General features: G+C 40.9%; 1 protein-coding gene across 1 annotated transcript; it reads left to right on the top strand.

The window, feature by feature from the left end:
- Window positions 1-480: 480 nt before the first annotated feature.
- LOC149300130 (pyridoxal phosphate homeostasis protein-like) lies at window positions 481-5,392 on the top strand. The gene is made up of 8 exons (XM_089485565.1): window positions 481-570; window positions 1,457-1,564; window positions 2,363-2,398; window positions 3,712-3,787; window positions 3,966-4,100; window positions 4,197-4,339; window positions 4,725-4,823; window positions 5,255-5,392. Exons 1-8 carry the CDS (start codon window positions 481-483, stop codon window positions 5,390-5,392), a joined length of 825 nt encoding a protein of 274 aa, XP_089341691.1.
- Window positions 5,393-14,504: the final 9,112 nt, after the last annotated feature.

Below are 14,504 nucleotides of genomic sequence, written 5' to 3'. Positions count from 1 at the left end.
TCACCATAAAACAGTAAAGGGGCCGCCCCAGCTTTAATGTGTATTTGATGGCTGAAGTGTTCGTATAGTTATTATATACACGTATTTGTTCCCATGTTATTGCAGACATTGTAGCTCCTAACTACACATAGTATAGTACACCTTGGCTCCAGTGCATTTTAGCGCATGGAAATGGCTGCATTCTTTTTGTATTGAAGTTACAGACACACGTTTCGCTTTGCTTCCTGGCAGCACATTGACAATAAACGCGTTACTATAGGTCAAGCTTCATCAGTCACGACTCACTATGACTAATCCAAACTCCTTTCTGACCTTCTCAATATGGCCGCTTTCCTCCCTCCCCGTTTCCTTTTTGCAGCTCCGCCCCATTGTCAAAGTTCCGATGCTGCAGTTGGCTGACGCTCGGAGTGCTCGATTTCTATTGGCTGGAGATTTAGCGTTTGGTTTTAGCTGCTAATGGAACGGAAGTAGCCGGCTAGAATGTGGAGGGCAGGCATGTCTGAGGAGATAGGGAGAGCTTTGCAGTCTGTGCGAGAAAGAGTGCAACATGCTGCAGCCAGGCGAACACAGGTGATATTACAATAGCTAATACAAATAGCCGTCTAGGGATGATTTAGTATTTACAATTATTAGTGTTAAATAACCATTCTACTTGCTTTTGCACAGCTAGTGACCTAACCTATTATACCTCATGTTTTATTAATCCCATCAGAGAGCTGTTCGGCACTCGGCATTAAATGAGTTTCTAATACCAATACCTGTAGAATCTCTGTGTATTCTTAGGGTGCAGTTTTCATGTTGTGCCCCCAGCTCCCACTTATTGTGACATAAGAAATAGCGTTTAATGGGACTTTAATAGTGAATACTCCAAATGTAAGATATTTGTTTGCCATTTTTAAAAACAGCAAGCGTTACCTGTTGATGACAAACTGCCAGGATGCACAGGGAGCAGAAGCTGGCTGAGCATTATGTGAGTTATAGTTCTGCAATAGACAGCAGCTTTGGTAGGTGTATATTATACACTAGGACTACTCGCTGCCTCGTTGACCCCATCTTTTCTCCCAGGAAGCCAAATAATCCCTTTACAATCTAAGCTCATGAGCGGGGGACCTTTGTATGAAATTGTCATAGATTGCAAGCTCCTGAGTCCTTAAATTAATAAATAATAATTATTATAATAGTGTCAGAGAATGAACCATATTGCATTTCCAGAAATATTACCCTGATCTAGATCCCCAGCTGTGTTAGAACTACAACTCCCAGGAAACCTTATCCCGTTGTGTTTACCTAATTTATTTTGTCTGAATATTGTCGTTGTCCGCTGTGAAGAATATGCATGTCTTTTTTTTTCTCAATTCCCGTATAAAAGGAACATGGCTCATCTTGCTTTAATCTTTGCACAACATACACACGCCTGCTCTAAACACTTTATTAAAAGTATCTCTTTTCTTTCCAGGCTCTGCCATCTATTCAGCCCAGGCTGGTGGCCGTCAGTAAAACAAAGCCGGCAGACATGGTGATCGAGGCTTACCAACACGGACAGAGATATTTCGGGGAGAACTATGTAAGTTGATATATTGTTTTATCACGTGGTCAATCAAGCATTGTTTATTACCCTATAGAAACACCGTGTGCTATGACTGTTCCACGTATAAGTCGTTATTGATTTAAATTAAAATGTCACTGGGTGGTGGAAGAGTTACTGCGTCTGTAATCGTGGGATAAATATAATCTATAGATATTATTTATAATGTGATCATGGTCTGGTTTCCTGAAGAACAACATTTGAATAACAATTTTAATGAGTTATAGAGACAGTCTGTCCCTGACAGCCCTAGTACCGTAATGCTTTAGTACATTAATATGCAGCTCTGCTGCTGCAGCTGCCTCAAGCAGCCAGTTGGTGGCAGGAAAGTGCTTGTAATAAAATCAGCGCTTTCTGCACCTGAGCACGGGGGTCTGAGAGCATCACATGCAAGGCAACTAGCTGTGATGTGCATGGATTTGCAATTGGGACAGCATAAAAATCTAGGGGCCACACAGCTGTCACGTGCATATGATGGCTGGAGTGTCCAATTTAAGAGATAAGAGGAAACAGCTGACCCATTTCAATCCCAGTGTGAAAATTACATTAGGGGCTACAGGCTCTTGTTACATGTAATCAAGCAGGTAACATTATGCTTTAATGAGCTGCGGTATAGGTTGGAGATCTTACCAAGAACCTCTTGCACAGCAAATCTGTACTCTCCTTGGTTTCGCCGTCATATTGTCGGCTGTGTTTGCGTACTCTCACCTGGTATTTGGGCTAACAATCTTGCTCTGTTTCTTTAAATTGTTATTAAAGACCTTTCTCTGTTTTCAGGTCCAGGAACTTAGTGAAAAGGCTTCAGACACAAATGTAAGTTATTGGAATTACCTGGAATTTCACTTTCGGGTTTATTTACTTAAGTAGGGAACTTGCAGGTGAGTCGCGACGCTTCATCTCTCCGACTTCGCCATAAATTAGGAAGGTCCGACCCTTGAAGGTTTTTGGAGCAAGAATGGCTGAATGGGCTCTGAATAATGCATAGTTATAGATAATGTTTTTTTTGGAATTCTTACCCGTTTTACCTATGCATTACGCAAAGCCATTCTTTCCGAGTCTCCACAGAGAATATACATATTATATACACACTGAATTGTTTCCAATGCATATTTTATCAGTTACATTTATTAAATCTGTCCCTTTTTTTCAATCAGTTGAAATTGATTCTGTGCTATAAGTTTTTAAAAGTAAGGGACTGTTTGTTTTACCCAAGGGAACTGATATCTGTGGCAGAAATAGCATATCTAATTCCCTTTCCTGATGTCCTTTACATTTCTCCTCGCTCCGCCCTTACAAAGACAACCAGGACCAATCAGCTTCAACCAAAGAGGGGCAGTAACTTAACAAAAGGGGAGGGAAAATCATGCCCATCTATTAGAGCAATGGCTGCTCCTATGGGATAAATATAAGGTGGGTTTCTAACATATCTATTATGTTCCCTAATCTGTAGATACAAACACAGTGTATATACAAAGTATATATAGTGCATTGAATCACATTTTCTTTAAGGTTCATTAGCCTGCTATTTAATAAGGGTGAGTTTTAATTTATCCGTTACCTATGTGATCTACATGGCAAGTGCCGGGAGTATACCGCAGATATAGGTGTAAGACCGTTCATTTCTCCCTATCTCTTCACTGATTTATACGGGTTTTACTAATAATGGTGGCTTATTAATTTAGCAGCAGGTAGAAGGATGCAAGGTCAGAAGTACCCCTGTGGAGGTAATCACCCGGGTACATCAGTAGAACTGCCCTCGCTCTCCAACAAATACCATTTCTGCCGGGTTAAAAAGTAGTGCATTAGCTAAATGTTATTCAATGAACTTAAAAAGCCACTACCATATTTATCGGCGTATAGCACGCACTATTATAACTAAAATAAGAAGCGCAAACCCTACCTGTGTGTTATACGCCAATAAATCCTAGAGCAGCGTCTTCCTCTCTTCCGGTCCAGGTGGGGGTGCATGTTATACCACGGTGCGTGGTATGCGCTGATAAATACGGTATTTATAATCATAGTTAAGTTATATTTTCCTGTCCGTTAGCAAAATATATTCATTGTTTATTTTTTATTACTATGTTTTGTTTAATACAAACTGTTGACTTGGTTTTTTTGTGTTCTAGATTTTGTCATCTTGTCCAGAGATCAAGTGGCATTTCATTGGACATCTCCAGAAGACACACATTAATAAGCTGGTTGGTAAGTCCCTCGTAGCTGCTGTTGTGGATTCTATATGAGAAGGCATATCCCTGTCTGCTCCGGCTGAGATGCAGTGACTTCTGCCCATTGATTTTAGGAGTTATATGGTGGGTTCTTCTGAAACAACACAAGACTATATATCCTTGTTTATCGGAATCTACACTTCTTCCTTTCCCAGCTGTCCCAAACCTTCACATGTTGGAAACCATAGATTCTGTGAAACTGGCTGACAAAGTAAACAGCTCCTGGCAAAAGAAAGGCTCGTCCGAAAAGTTAAAGATCATGGTGCAGGTCAAAACGAGTGATGAGGACAGTAAGTGCCGTGATGAGCCGCCCGAGCAGTCGGGTTCATTGTGTCAGTTGTGTGGAAGGTGGTCATTGCAGGTAAACAAACCCACTCTCTTTGCAGGTAAACATGGCCTTGCTGCAGGTGATACTGTGCAACTAGTGAAACATATCGTGGAGAAGTGCCCATGCCTGGAGTTTGTGGGATTGATGACGATCGGAAGTTTTGGTCATGATGTCACACAAGGTCCAAACCCAGATTTTCAGGTATCCACCCTGTTGGGGTATATCCACATTTTGGAACGTGAAAGAAGCCTTCATGAATCATGGCCGAATGTTTTGTGCTTAATACAAACTTATTTATCCCCCACCCAATGTTGGTGTGTTGTATGTATGTGTGTGTGTATATATATATATATATATATATATATATATATATACACACCGTGTGTGTGTTTGCCATAAATTATTTCATGCAGTTCAGTATCATACCTGCCGCTCTAGTTTAGCATAATGTGCTGATTTTGTTGGCATGTGACTTTTTCCAATATTAAGGCCACGTTTGTCATCTGTAACAGAGCTAAAGGACTTGATGTATTAAAGTAACTTGAAAAATGGTCAAGTGGATTTACTGGTTTTCTTCTCTTTGCAGTTATTGCTGGCTGAACGGCAGGAGGTGTGTGAAAAACTGGGACTCCAGCTGGACAAAGTGGAGCTCAGCATGGGGATGTCTAATGACTTTGAGCACGCGGTGAGTAGGTTGCTGGTGTAAAATGACACTATATAAAATAGTGCTGGATATTTGTATGGATAGGTTAGAAATTAAGTTTCCTTGCTTCATGTTCTGTTGAGAAAAGGTAAGTCTTCTAACCATAAAGGCTTAGGATTTCCCATGAGCTGACTTGATCAGCGTCCCAAAGAAACATTTGGAGACTCCACAACGTTACTGACAAGGTTTGCAACTATAAAAAGAGGAAAAAGTACATGTTTCCAGGACAAGGAGGGAAATCTGTGTTATGTAAAAAAAAAAAAATTAATTAATTTTCACCTTTCCCATGTATTGCATATGTCTTTGCTGATGGTACCCAGAGGTCTTTCTTGGGTTGTTGCCTAAACTTCTCATCGTGTGTATTGTCTGCCTCACTGTACTTGATAATTATGTGTTTTCTTCTGTCTTCCTAGATCGAGGTTGGCTCGACGAATGTCCGTGTCGGCAGTACCATTTTTGGTGAACGCGTTTACTCCAAGGCTCAGACAGGGGAGCCGAGTGTAGCTGCCACTCAGGACAAACTAGGGGACCTCTCTGTTCAAGAGAAGTGAATGTTCAACCAGACCACATAGACTTGAAAGATCATGGGGACACTAGATGTTGTATCTTGGTAATTAAGATATTGTGTTCCTGCTCTAGGTAACATATGGATATTTTTATTTTAATAAAATAATCTACAAACCATTTTAGCCCCATAGGTAGTCCCTAAATAGTGCCTGAACAATACTATAATACTATAGGGACTCTCTACATCTTGGAACGAGACATGTTTTTTGCAGGGTAGGATTAATCAATGCTGGGAGGAAACATAATGATTATTATATGATATCAGATAGAATGTTTATTTTGCCATAATAGTAAGAAACCCTGAATCCGTTATCACTGAATTATATTATATAGTTACAATGCAGGTCCCGGTACAAAACGGGGCAGTTAACATAGCAACCAGTAGGATGTTACTGGTGATTGCTCAGTTTACCACCATTGCTCAGTTTGTGCACCAGATTTTCTTCCAATCACAGCCCGCCACCAAATGACGTATCTGCCAGCCAACTGGATACACGCAGCTGCACACTACGCTTGTAAACTTGCGTGGCCACGTGTATGTAGCCCGTGGCCACACACTGGTGTATTGGTGCTGCCACGAGAGCAGCAGTTGAGTTCTAGGACTGCCCGGTTTGCCAGATTGCTCATGTCTTTACATGTCCTGAAACAAGAGAAATTACTCTGTAAAAGGGGGGGGTGACCACATTTTTGTAACTAAAACTCAACATCTGTTTAGGATCTGTGCCCCAAACCAGCCCTGCCATAATGTTTCTGGCGCAGTCACCTTGTATGTGTTAAACTCCCATCTGTGGCCTTTCAGGGCTTGCATATCAGGCCCAGGGCTAGTTCATGTAACGTCGTTCTTTAGTTCATTTCAATAGTGAATGTGACATCTCAGATGTGTCTCGCAGCTGCGCTGTGACGAAATAAAACTGCGTTCTGGAAACAGAAGGCTCATTCTTTGAGTCAAATTTCCCACACAATATTCTTTTTAACCTGTAATGTAGAAATATATTTCTATGTATATAGAGCCTGTACTCCAGAACAAATCGGCCTCTGTCTGAACTCTAGATTAGTAATAAGTGAATGGTCACCAGTTTTGTAGTGCATAGAACAAAATGTTGATTGTGCGCAGATCATTTCCCTTCTGTTCTGGACTTTTCTGTCGACGAGGTCACAGCTCCCAATTAGTCGCACACCCAGTGACAAAGACTCGTTATTACGTGGATGTGTGAGAATGTGGGTGCGTTCTACAAAACTGCCACCATGTGGCGCTGCTCTACCATCATTCATAATCCAAACATTAATACATGGAGAAGAATCACACGGCAACATACAGTGTTTGCGTACACTGTTTATGCTCACATACCGTGTCTTATTCATACGTGAAAAGCCAAACTTCTACCCAACACAACAAAGGATTCACCCGAATCACATTGACAACCTTCTCATGTAAATTGCAAGAAATGTATCACCTTAATGGCATAATGTACTGAAAAGTATTAGCATACCGTGTATTAGCCTCATTACATTTTTGTGTGTGTGTCTATAGATATATATATACCGGTATGTATGTATATGTGTGTCTATATGTGTATGTGTGTATATATATATATATATATATATATATACACACACACACAGAAGGAATTTGACAGCAGATAAGACTCATTTGGCCCATCTAGTCTGCCTGTTTTCCCTGACTCAGACCTTAATCAGTCATTGGTCTCATCTTAGATTCAGGATAGCCTTCTGCTGGAAATCTGTTCCACTTATCTACCATCCCCTAAGTATCTTTTTTTTTTTTTTTTTTTAAAGTATTTTTACTGTACTATAATTCTGACATATGCTTGCACATCGGATCTCTATTTAGGAGGACTGTATGCATGATATATATTTACTTGTAGATATGCACCTACATGAAGCACTGGGGTAAGTACAAATCCTTGTTAGAATTTAAGCCCCGCGCTTATGAATTGGCTCTTTAGAATAACATACCTTTTTTTCAGTGGATCGCCTATTTCTTTCATGTCTCTTCTCATACCTTTGCTGGAACATAGACATCATAGTGTTCCTCACTGCCACCCATTAAGTAAGGCTAAAGCCATCATTGTCCCCTGACACACAAAATACGAGGACGACAATGAGCCCTTCTCTTCTCCCTGGTTACTGCTTTATGTCTAATGGGTAAAGGGGGCGCTTTTACTTCTAAAACTATATAAACATAAGGAAATGAAAGGCTGTGCTTCATCAGGGGTTTCACCTTTGAAAAGAAAAAAAAAATACCCCAGTACAGAACAGATGTTTTTTTGACATGCTGCCTACATTGACATATCAGAGGAAAGCCATGCTAAAGTCATCTATATAACCTTTATGTGTTACGACAATGCCTCTGTGTAATGCAGCAGCACCCGGCAAGCGCCTGTCACCATTAATGGCATTACAGAAAAGTCATCCGAATAAATACGTTTGTAATGCCATCGTGGCAAATTTCAGAATGGCTATAAAGTGTAATGTGTATAAAACAGCAATGTTGTCTTGTCTCAGGTATGGTCATATTCAAGCAATTTATCCAACATTTAGCATTTTCTTTTAAGATGCAGTTCCACCTACAGTATTCCCTCATATTTCCTCTGTTCAGGTCTATTCTAGCTTGTCCTTATCTGAAACAAAGAAAGGACTCTTAACAGCTGAAATGCTTTGTTGCCATAGCAGCAGAAATTAATTATTTGTGTTGTATGGAAGGAATACACCATCACATATGGTCAGCACTTCTTGGGTTTTCTAGATAGGCTTTAACTACACTACGAAGGCCCATGTACAGTAAAATGACTATTTCTGGGAAGGAAATATTTTGTACAAATAGAAGCTGTGTGGTTGACCAAGAAAAGCAACAACTCATCGGCTATTTCAGTGATGGCCAGCATTACATTGATGAGATTTTGTCTGGTTGTTATAAAGTGTTTTAGGGCGTCAATGGAATCTGGTAATAAGGGCTATCTACTCCGTAATCCTAGCAGAAAATGGCATAGGAGATAAATATTGTAAGCTGCAAAATGTTTTGCTTGATTGCACCATTAGGTGGAATGAAAAAAAAAAAAAGGTAGAGAAATCATGTTGAGGTTTTATGCAAAAAAAAAAAAAAAAAAGACGTGTAATTGCATAGAAATATGCCTGGGAGCAATTAGGTAAAATTTTGGTCCGTAAGCTCCCTTGGACATGCTTGGATGAATGGAAAACACAGACCGCAGGCACTGAGGGTTATTGGCTGTACTGGGAGAAAGGGGCTCTGTCTGTACCATTCCATAGCGGAATACGGACTTCCAGAATCAGCATCATACTAACTATCAATAGGTTAATTGCCCCAAGCATTCATCGATCATTCTCTCAGCCTCCTGTTCTCGTCATTGGGTTGTTATACCATAAGAACGTCTCTATCAAGAGTTGTCCTGATGGTTGTCCTAAAAGGTGCTGTAAATGTAATTTTGCTTTGTTTCTTTGTAATATTATGTTTGTTTTCTGTAAGTGCACAAAGTTTCTTTGGTTCTCCTATCATTTTTTTTTTAAAGGCTAATTGTCAAGATCCCTTGTAGACTTGCAATGTAAGTGAACAACATGTCTTTTCATACCAAGTCTTAAGTAAGCCACTGAGTTCAAACAGTAAGGTACATTTATTATTTAGTAATACTTGCTAAAACAAGAGCAGCACCAATTAGAGGTCCACAGATCATCAAAGCAGTTTAGAATACAAAGTAAATTCCGTACCTGTTCATTTCAGAATTGAGCTTCCTTTTTAAATTTATTTTTTCCTTCTGTGTTTATTTTTCTTCTTCTTAAATGAGAAGGTTCTTAATGAGAAAAAAGACAGACCAGTCCCGCGGCTTCTCCATACCTATATGGTGTGCCATTTTGAATACAATCGACACATTTGAAATATTACTGACACAAAGAGAGTCCCCGAGTAGTCAGAGGGCACTGAAGGTTAGACCTTGCTGGTGGCACTTCCTCTGACCCAGATGTTCATTTACCCCACTGACAGTATTCCACTGCTCCTCATCCAGCAAGAATGGAATTCTTGTATAAAGTAACATTTCTTAATCTGGACATTGACGCAGATGGTATGTAATCCTATGATCTCTCTTTAAACCAAATTTTATTGCTTTCCTAGGAACGCCAGACATGTGCGCTCAGTGTGAGCCCAACATCTGCATGTGCACCAGAAAATCAGCAGACTTATTAGTTTGAGCAGTCATCTTTATGCTCGGGAGAAGTACAACTTGAGATCTATATTTAAATGGGGGCTTAAAAGGGGAACCCGTCCTGTTCCAACTGCTAGGGATGAACATATCTTTCCCCTGTTATGCAACCAAAAGGAAGGAAATCTGAGCCATGGCTGCCACATGTGTGTGCTGTAACTATACATTTCAAAAAATGATTCCAATTAAATAATGGTAAAATTCTAAAAAATATGACATCGTTACAATTTCTTTGTTCCTGGTAACTGGCACCTCTCTATTACTTTACAGACTGTTCAAAGATGTATTTTCATTGGGCTACCCCGTTGTCACCAACCCCTCGTAGATACCAACCCCTCTACTATACATCGTTATATGATGTTCTGCCTCAGAAGGACAAGTACAGTAGCATAGACAGGATAGTATCAGTAGCTTTCTTTTGCATGTGACCCTTTGAGCAGTGATGCAGCAGACAAATCTATCTTCCCCAACTTAGCTAAAGAAGATCTCCCTCCCTAGCCCAGTATATGTAGCTGCACCTAAAAATGAGACAGCCTTTAAGCGTATGCAACTTTACAAAGTTTTCAATGTTGGCCCAATAAAAGGTATCAAGTTTGAGTATCGATGCTGCAGGGTCTTCAAAATATTTCGTAGAACAGAATACAACGCCGCATCCTGCACCGAGCACGCTTGTCCCATCGCGGTATCGCGCTAGAAGACGACCAGTCTACAAGAGTCTTACTGTATCTCGTCAGTCAATTTCACAATGCCCCAGGTTTATTATTCTAGACTTTAACCCTCTCCCTCTCCTACATGTTGTCCCAGTTGGTGTTTTTGCCTGGATCCATGTGTGGTCTTTTTTTGCTGTTTATTTTAATAAGCTTTAAATAAACAAAGGGGGTGTTTCATTCCCTTAGCCCAGAGCCTTATGCTGTACACACATTGGACCTCTGTTATACTGAACCAGTCTCAAATTACAATTCATTGGGATGTCATTTAATGGTCAGGACTTTGCTTATAGTAAATAATCTCAGCCTATCCTACATAAAGAAAAATCCCAGTACAGCAGGGTACCTGGGAGCTGCAAACGGATTCCCTTACCCAAAAACTATTTTTAAGATTTTTTTTTATGTATTTATTTTAGATTCATATTTATGATTTTGCTAATGCGCAGGCCCGGACTGGGACAAAAAATAGGCCCGGGCATTTAAGCCCGAGCAGCCCATATTTATTTATTTATTGTTAAAGCCCACCCTTCATGTACCATATTTGCATTTACTCATTCACACAAATCATTAACACATTCATTAATGCAGTCTCACAAATCATTCAAGCAATTCATCCACACATGAATTCATTAATTGTCATACGCATTCACACAATTCATCCACACATCTATTCATTCATTCATTCTCATACGCATTCACACTACCCCCTCTCCCCATCTTATCTGCCCCTTCTCACTATGTTCCCCCTTTTCACTATGTACCCCCTCTCACTATCTATCCCCTCTCCCCATTTCTCACTATCTAACCCCCCTCTGCCCCTTCTCACTGCACCCCCCTCCCTCACCCTACTTACCTTGTTGCCGGAGCAAGCAGCAACTGCGGCCGGGCCCGCGGCAGGACCGGACTGACTGGGCCTATGCGGTCTCTACGGCCGCATTAACGCAGGGCATAAGGGGTCTGCGGCCGCACAGGGCTTACATTAAAACATCGGGAGGGGTTAACTTTATTTAACATCCTCCATGCTAAATAAAGTTAACAAAAACTTTATTTAACATGGAGGATGTTAAAAAAAGTTAAACCCCCCCCCCAATGTTTTAATTTAAACCCTGTGCGGCCGCACACCCGTAAGGCCGGCCCTGGTGGGGGCTTCCCGTCCCCTTAGAGTGGCGGACCCGATCGCAGTTGCGGCGGGCTTAAGGGGCAGGTGCCCCTTATGCCCTGTGTTAATGCGGCCGTAGAGGCATAGGCCCAGTCAGTTCGGTCCTGACTGGGCCTATTTTAAGGTAGGGGCCTGGAGCTGCAGCTCCATCAGCCCCTAAATCAATCCGGCCCTGCCGCGGCCCGGCCAACCGGGCAAACGCCCGGTTTGTCCGATGGCCAGTCCGGGCCTGCTGATGCGGTTTAAGGACAGTTAATATACCAGTATTTAGAGCAATTCTAATGTTTGAAGATGACAATTCTTAATTTGTTATTTTTTGACTTATTAACAGATGCTGAGCCCTCAGCTGTGAATATGTGTAGGACCTTTTCTATAAGGACCTTTTGCCATAAATAGATAGATGAATAGATATAATGTGCAATATTAGGTCTGATGCATTATAGGGTCTGACCCAGCTAGGAATCCCCCTAGCTGTTTTTTGTGTTTCCTATGTATATATGAAGGACCATGTTTATTACCAACTTGTGAAACTCACAAGCTAATTATTTTGCAATGATGTGTTTGGTCTTTGTGATGCTATAAACCCAAGGGAGATGATTTGTTTGTTTGTGGCATTTGGGTGCAGGTGCTATGCAAATCATACATATGGGCCCCTGGAGTTGAGCAATTGGAGAGCAGGGTGCTTCATCTACCCTTTCAGTGGAAAATCCATGCTAAGAGGCAGGAGGTCTGCAGGATCCAGTCCTGAATTCCTATGTGACCTGGATCAGGCACAGGTGCTGGGCATTAAAACCCCCTGGAGCCTCATGATCAGAGAGACTGTTGGGGGAAGAGGAAGTTCCCTGCACTCCCAGGGCAAGGAGAGGCTCTGAAGAAGACCATCCCTAAGCCAAGTGAGGCAATATCTATCTGGACCTTTGTGTGTTGTCTGGGGGAGGTTTTCCAGAGCATTAGCTTAGCTAGGTCTGACTAGGAGGTCTAGTTAGTTTGTCAGTCTGGGCCATCATAGTATAGCAAGAGAGGCTACAATTGGGAGCTAGGTTTGTCTCTTTTACGATTGTGCTTTGGTGTGTTTCATTTGATCAGTTGTAAATAAATCACTGTCTGCTACAAGTCGGTGTTCCTGAGTCTTATTGCCCTAGAGGACTGTGCTTAAGATCACTAACCATGACACTTATGGCCCTCATGCTACAGGGTTTGTCCCATCACAAAGCTATAGAAATGTCTGTCACATGTCATGGTTACCCCTTTTACTTGATATTATTTTATTACACACACACACACAAGTTACTTTGTTTACCCAATTGTTGGAAGACATTTATTGAATCTCTTACATTTCCAATTAGTAATTTGATTTAATTAGGCATACACTTAAATAATAATAATACACGCATATGTGTGTCCATGCAACGGAGGGCTGATTGTTGTGTGTTAGTAATAAAGACAATATAGCAATCGCAAATACACCATACAGGATGTGTGTGTATGTATGTGTGTGTGTGTGTGTATATATATATATATATATATATATATATATATAAAATGAGCAGGGGCGTAACTAGAAACCACAGGACCCTTGCCCCCCAAAACAGCATGTATGTGCCATCTTTGCCCTAGTTTGTCAGTTCCCCCAAACAGCTTGCCTGTGCCATCTTTGCTAGTAGGAAGGTCAATGCAAAGATGGTATAGGCAGGCTGTTTGGGGCATAACACTTCGATGCTTACACATCCATGCTAACACACAAGCATGCATACACATTCATGCTCACATACACATACATGTTAACCCACATACACTTATATATACATTCCCTCTGCCCCCTCGAACCCCCTTACCACACCTGCTTTCTCTCTGGCCCTTGTTACGGAGAGCTAAGCTACGGGCCTTTGGTGTGCATGGATAACAGTTTAAAGGGGCTAATAAATGGTTGCCGGGGTCACAGAGTGGTGGGCCCAGTCACAGTTGCGACCCTTGCAACCGTTGTTGTTACATCACTGGGCAATAGAATTAAAAGCCTTACAATTGGATTTCAGGGTTAGTTGAGGATGCATGCCATGAAATAACCTAGTCCTGGACAGAGAGAACACAAAAGATAAAATTGCAAAGTTACTGGGATTCATCAAACAGTGCAGAACCAGAACTACAGAGCAGAGATAAACAGAGAAGCTATTTATACAACTAAATGTGATCCATTGAGTCGTGTTTGTTAATATGACAAGTCAATGGTAAATATATCGTAGTGGATTCATGTGCATATATATTTATTTTTAAACACTTTGTGTTGCAGGAACCTAGTATTGTAGTGCTATAAAGGAGTTTTACTTTTTTCTGTGCTATAAATCTTAATAAACTGCAGTTCATTTTATGAGATCATCGTGTATTCTGCTGCAGGTGCAGGACTTTAATTTGATCAGAAATTCATCTTATATATTTAATAGTCTGAAAAGTCATGCGGAGGGATTTATAGATGCTTACGATTAAAACATGTAACATCTGTGTTTTTACATAGGGGTAGGGAGCAGTCAGTCAGCAGTGCTTGGTATCTGAGCTGGGTAGATCCACTGATCTCTCCTGAAATCGATTATAGGTCTGTGCAGTTACAGTATAGATCTACCTGTCACTTGCCACAAACCCTGACTTGTACACCTAAAATGTTAAGGCATATGAAATGCTTGTTTGGTTCTTAACCAGTGTTAATGTACACTATATGGACAAAAGTATTGGGACACCTGACCATCACCCCAAAAGGGACTTTTATGACATTGCATTTTTAAATCCATAGACATTAATATGTAGCTGGTCCCCCCTTTGTAGCTATAACAGCTTCCACTCTTCTGGCAAGGCTTCCCACAAGATTGTGGAGTGTTTCTGTTGGATTCATCCAACCATGTCTTCATGGACCTTTGCTATGTGTACATGCTTCGTTTAGAAACTGATCTGATAAAACTTTATCTTTTTAAATGCTCAGTTTCTGGAGCTTTAGGGATTAAGTACT

This window comes from Sceloporus occidentalis, unplaced genomic scaffold (genome assembly GCF_023333645.1).
Source record: "Sceloporus occidentalis isolate IW3139 unplaced genomic scaffold, rSceOcc1.0.p SCAF_26, whole genome shotgun sequence".
NCBI classification, from domain to species: Eukaryota; Metazoa; Chordata; class Lepidosauria; order Squamata; family Phrynosomatidae; genus Sceloporus; species Sceloporus occidentalis.
This window is presented reverse-complemented; position numbering and strand designations above follow the sequence as displayed.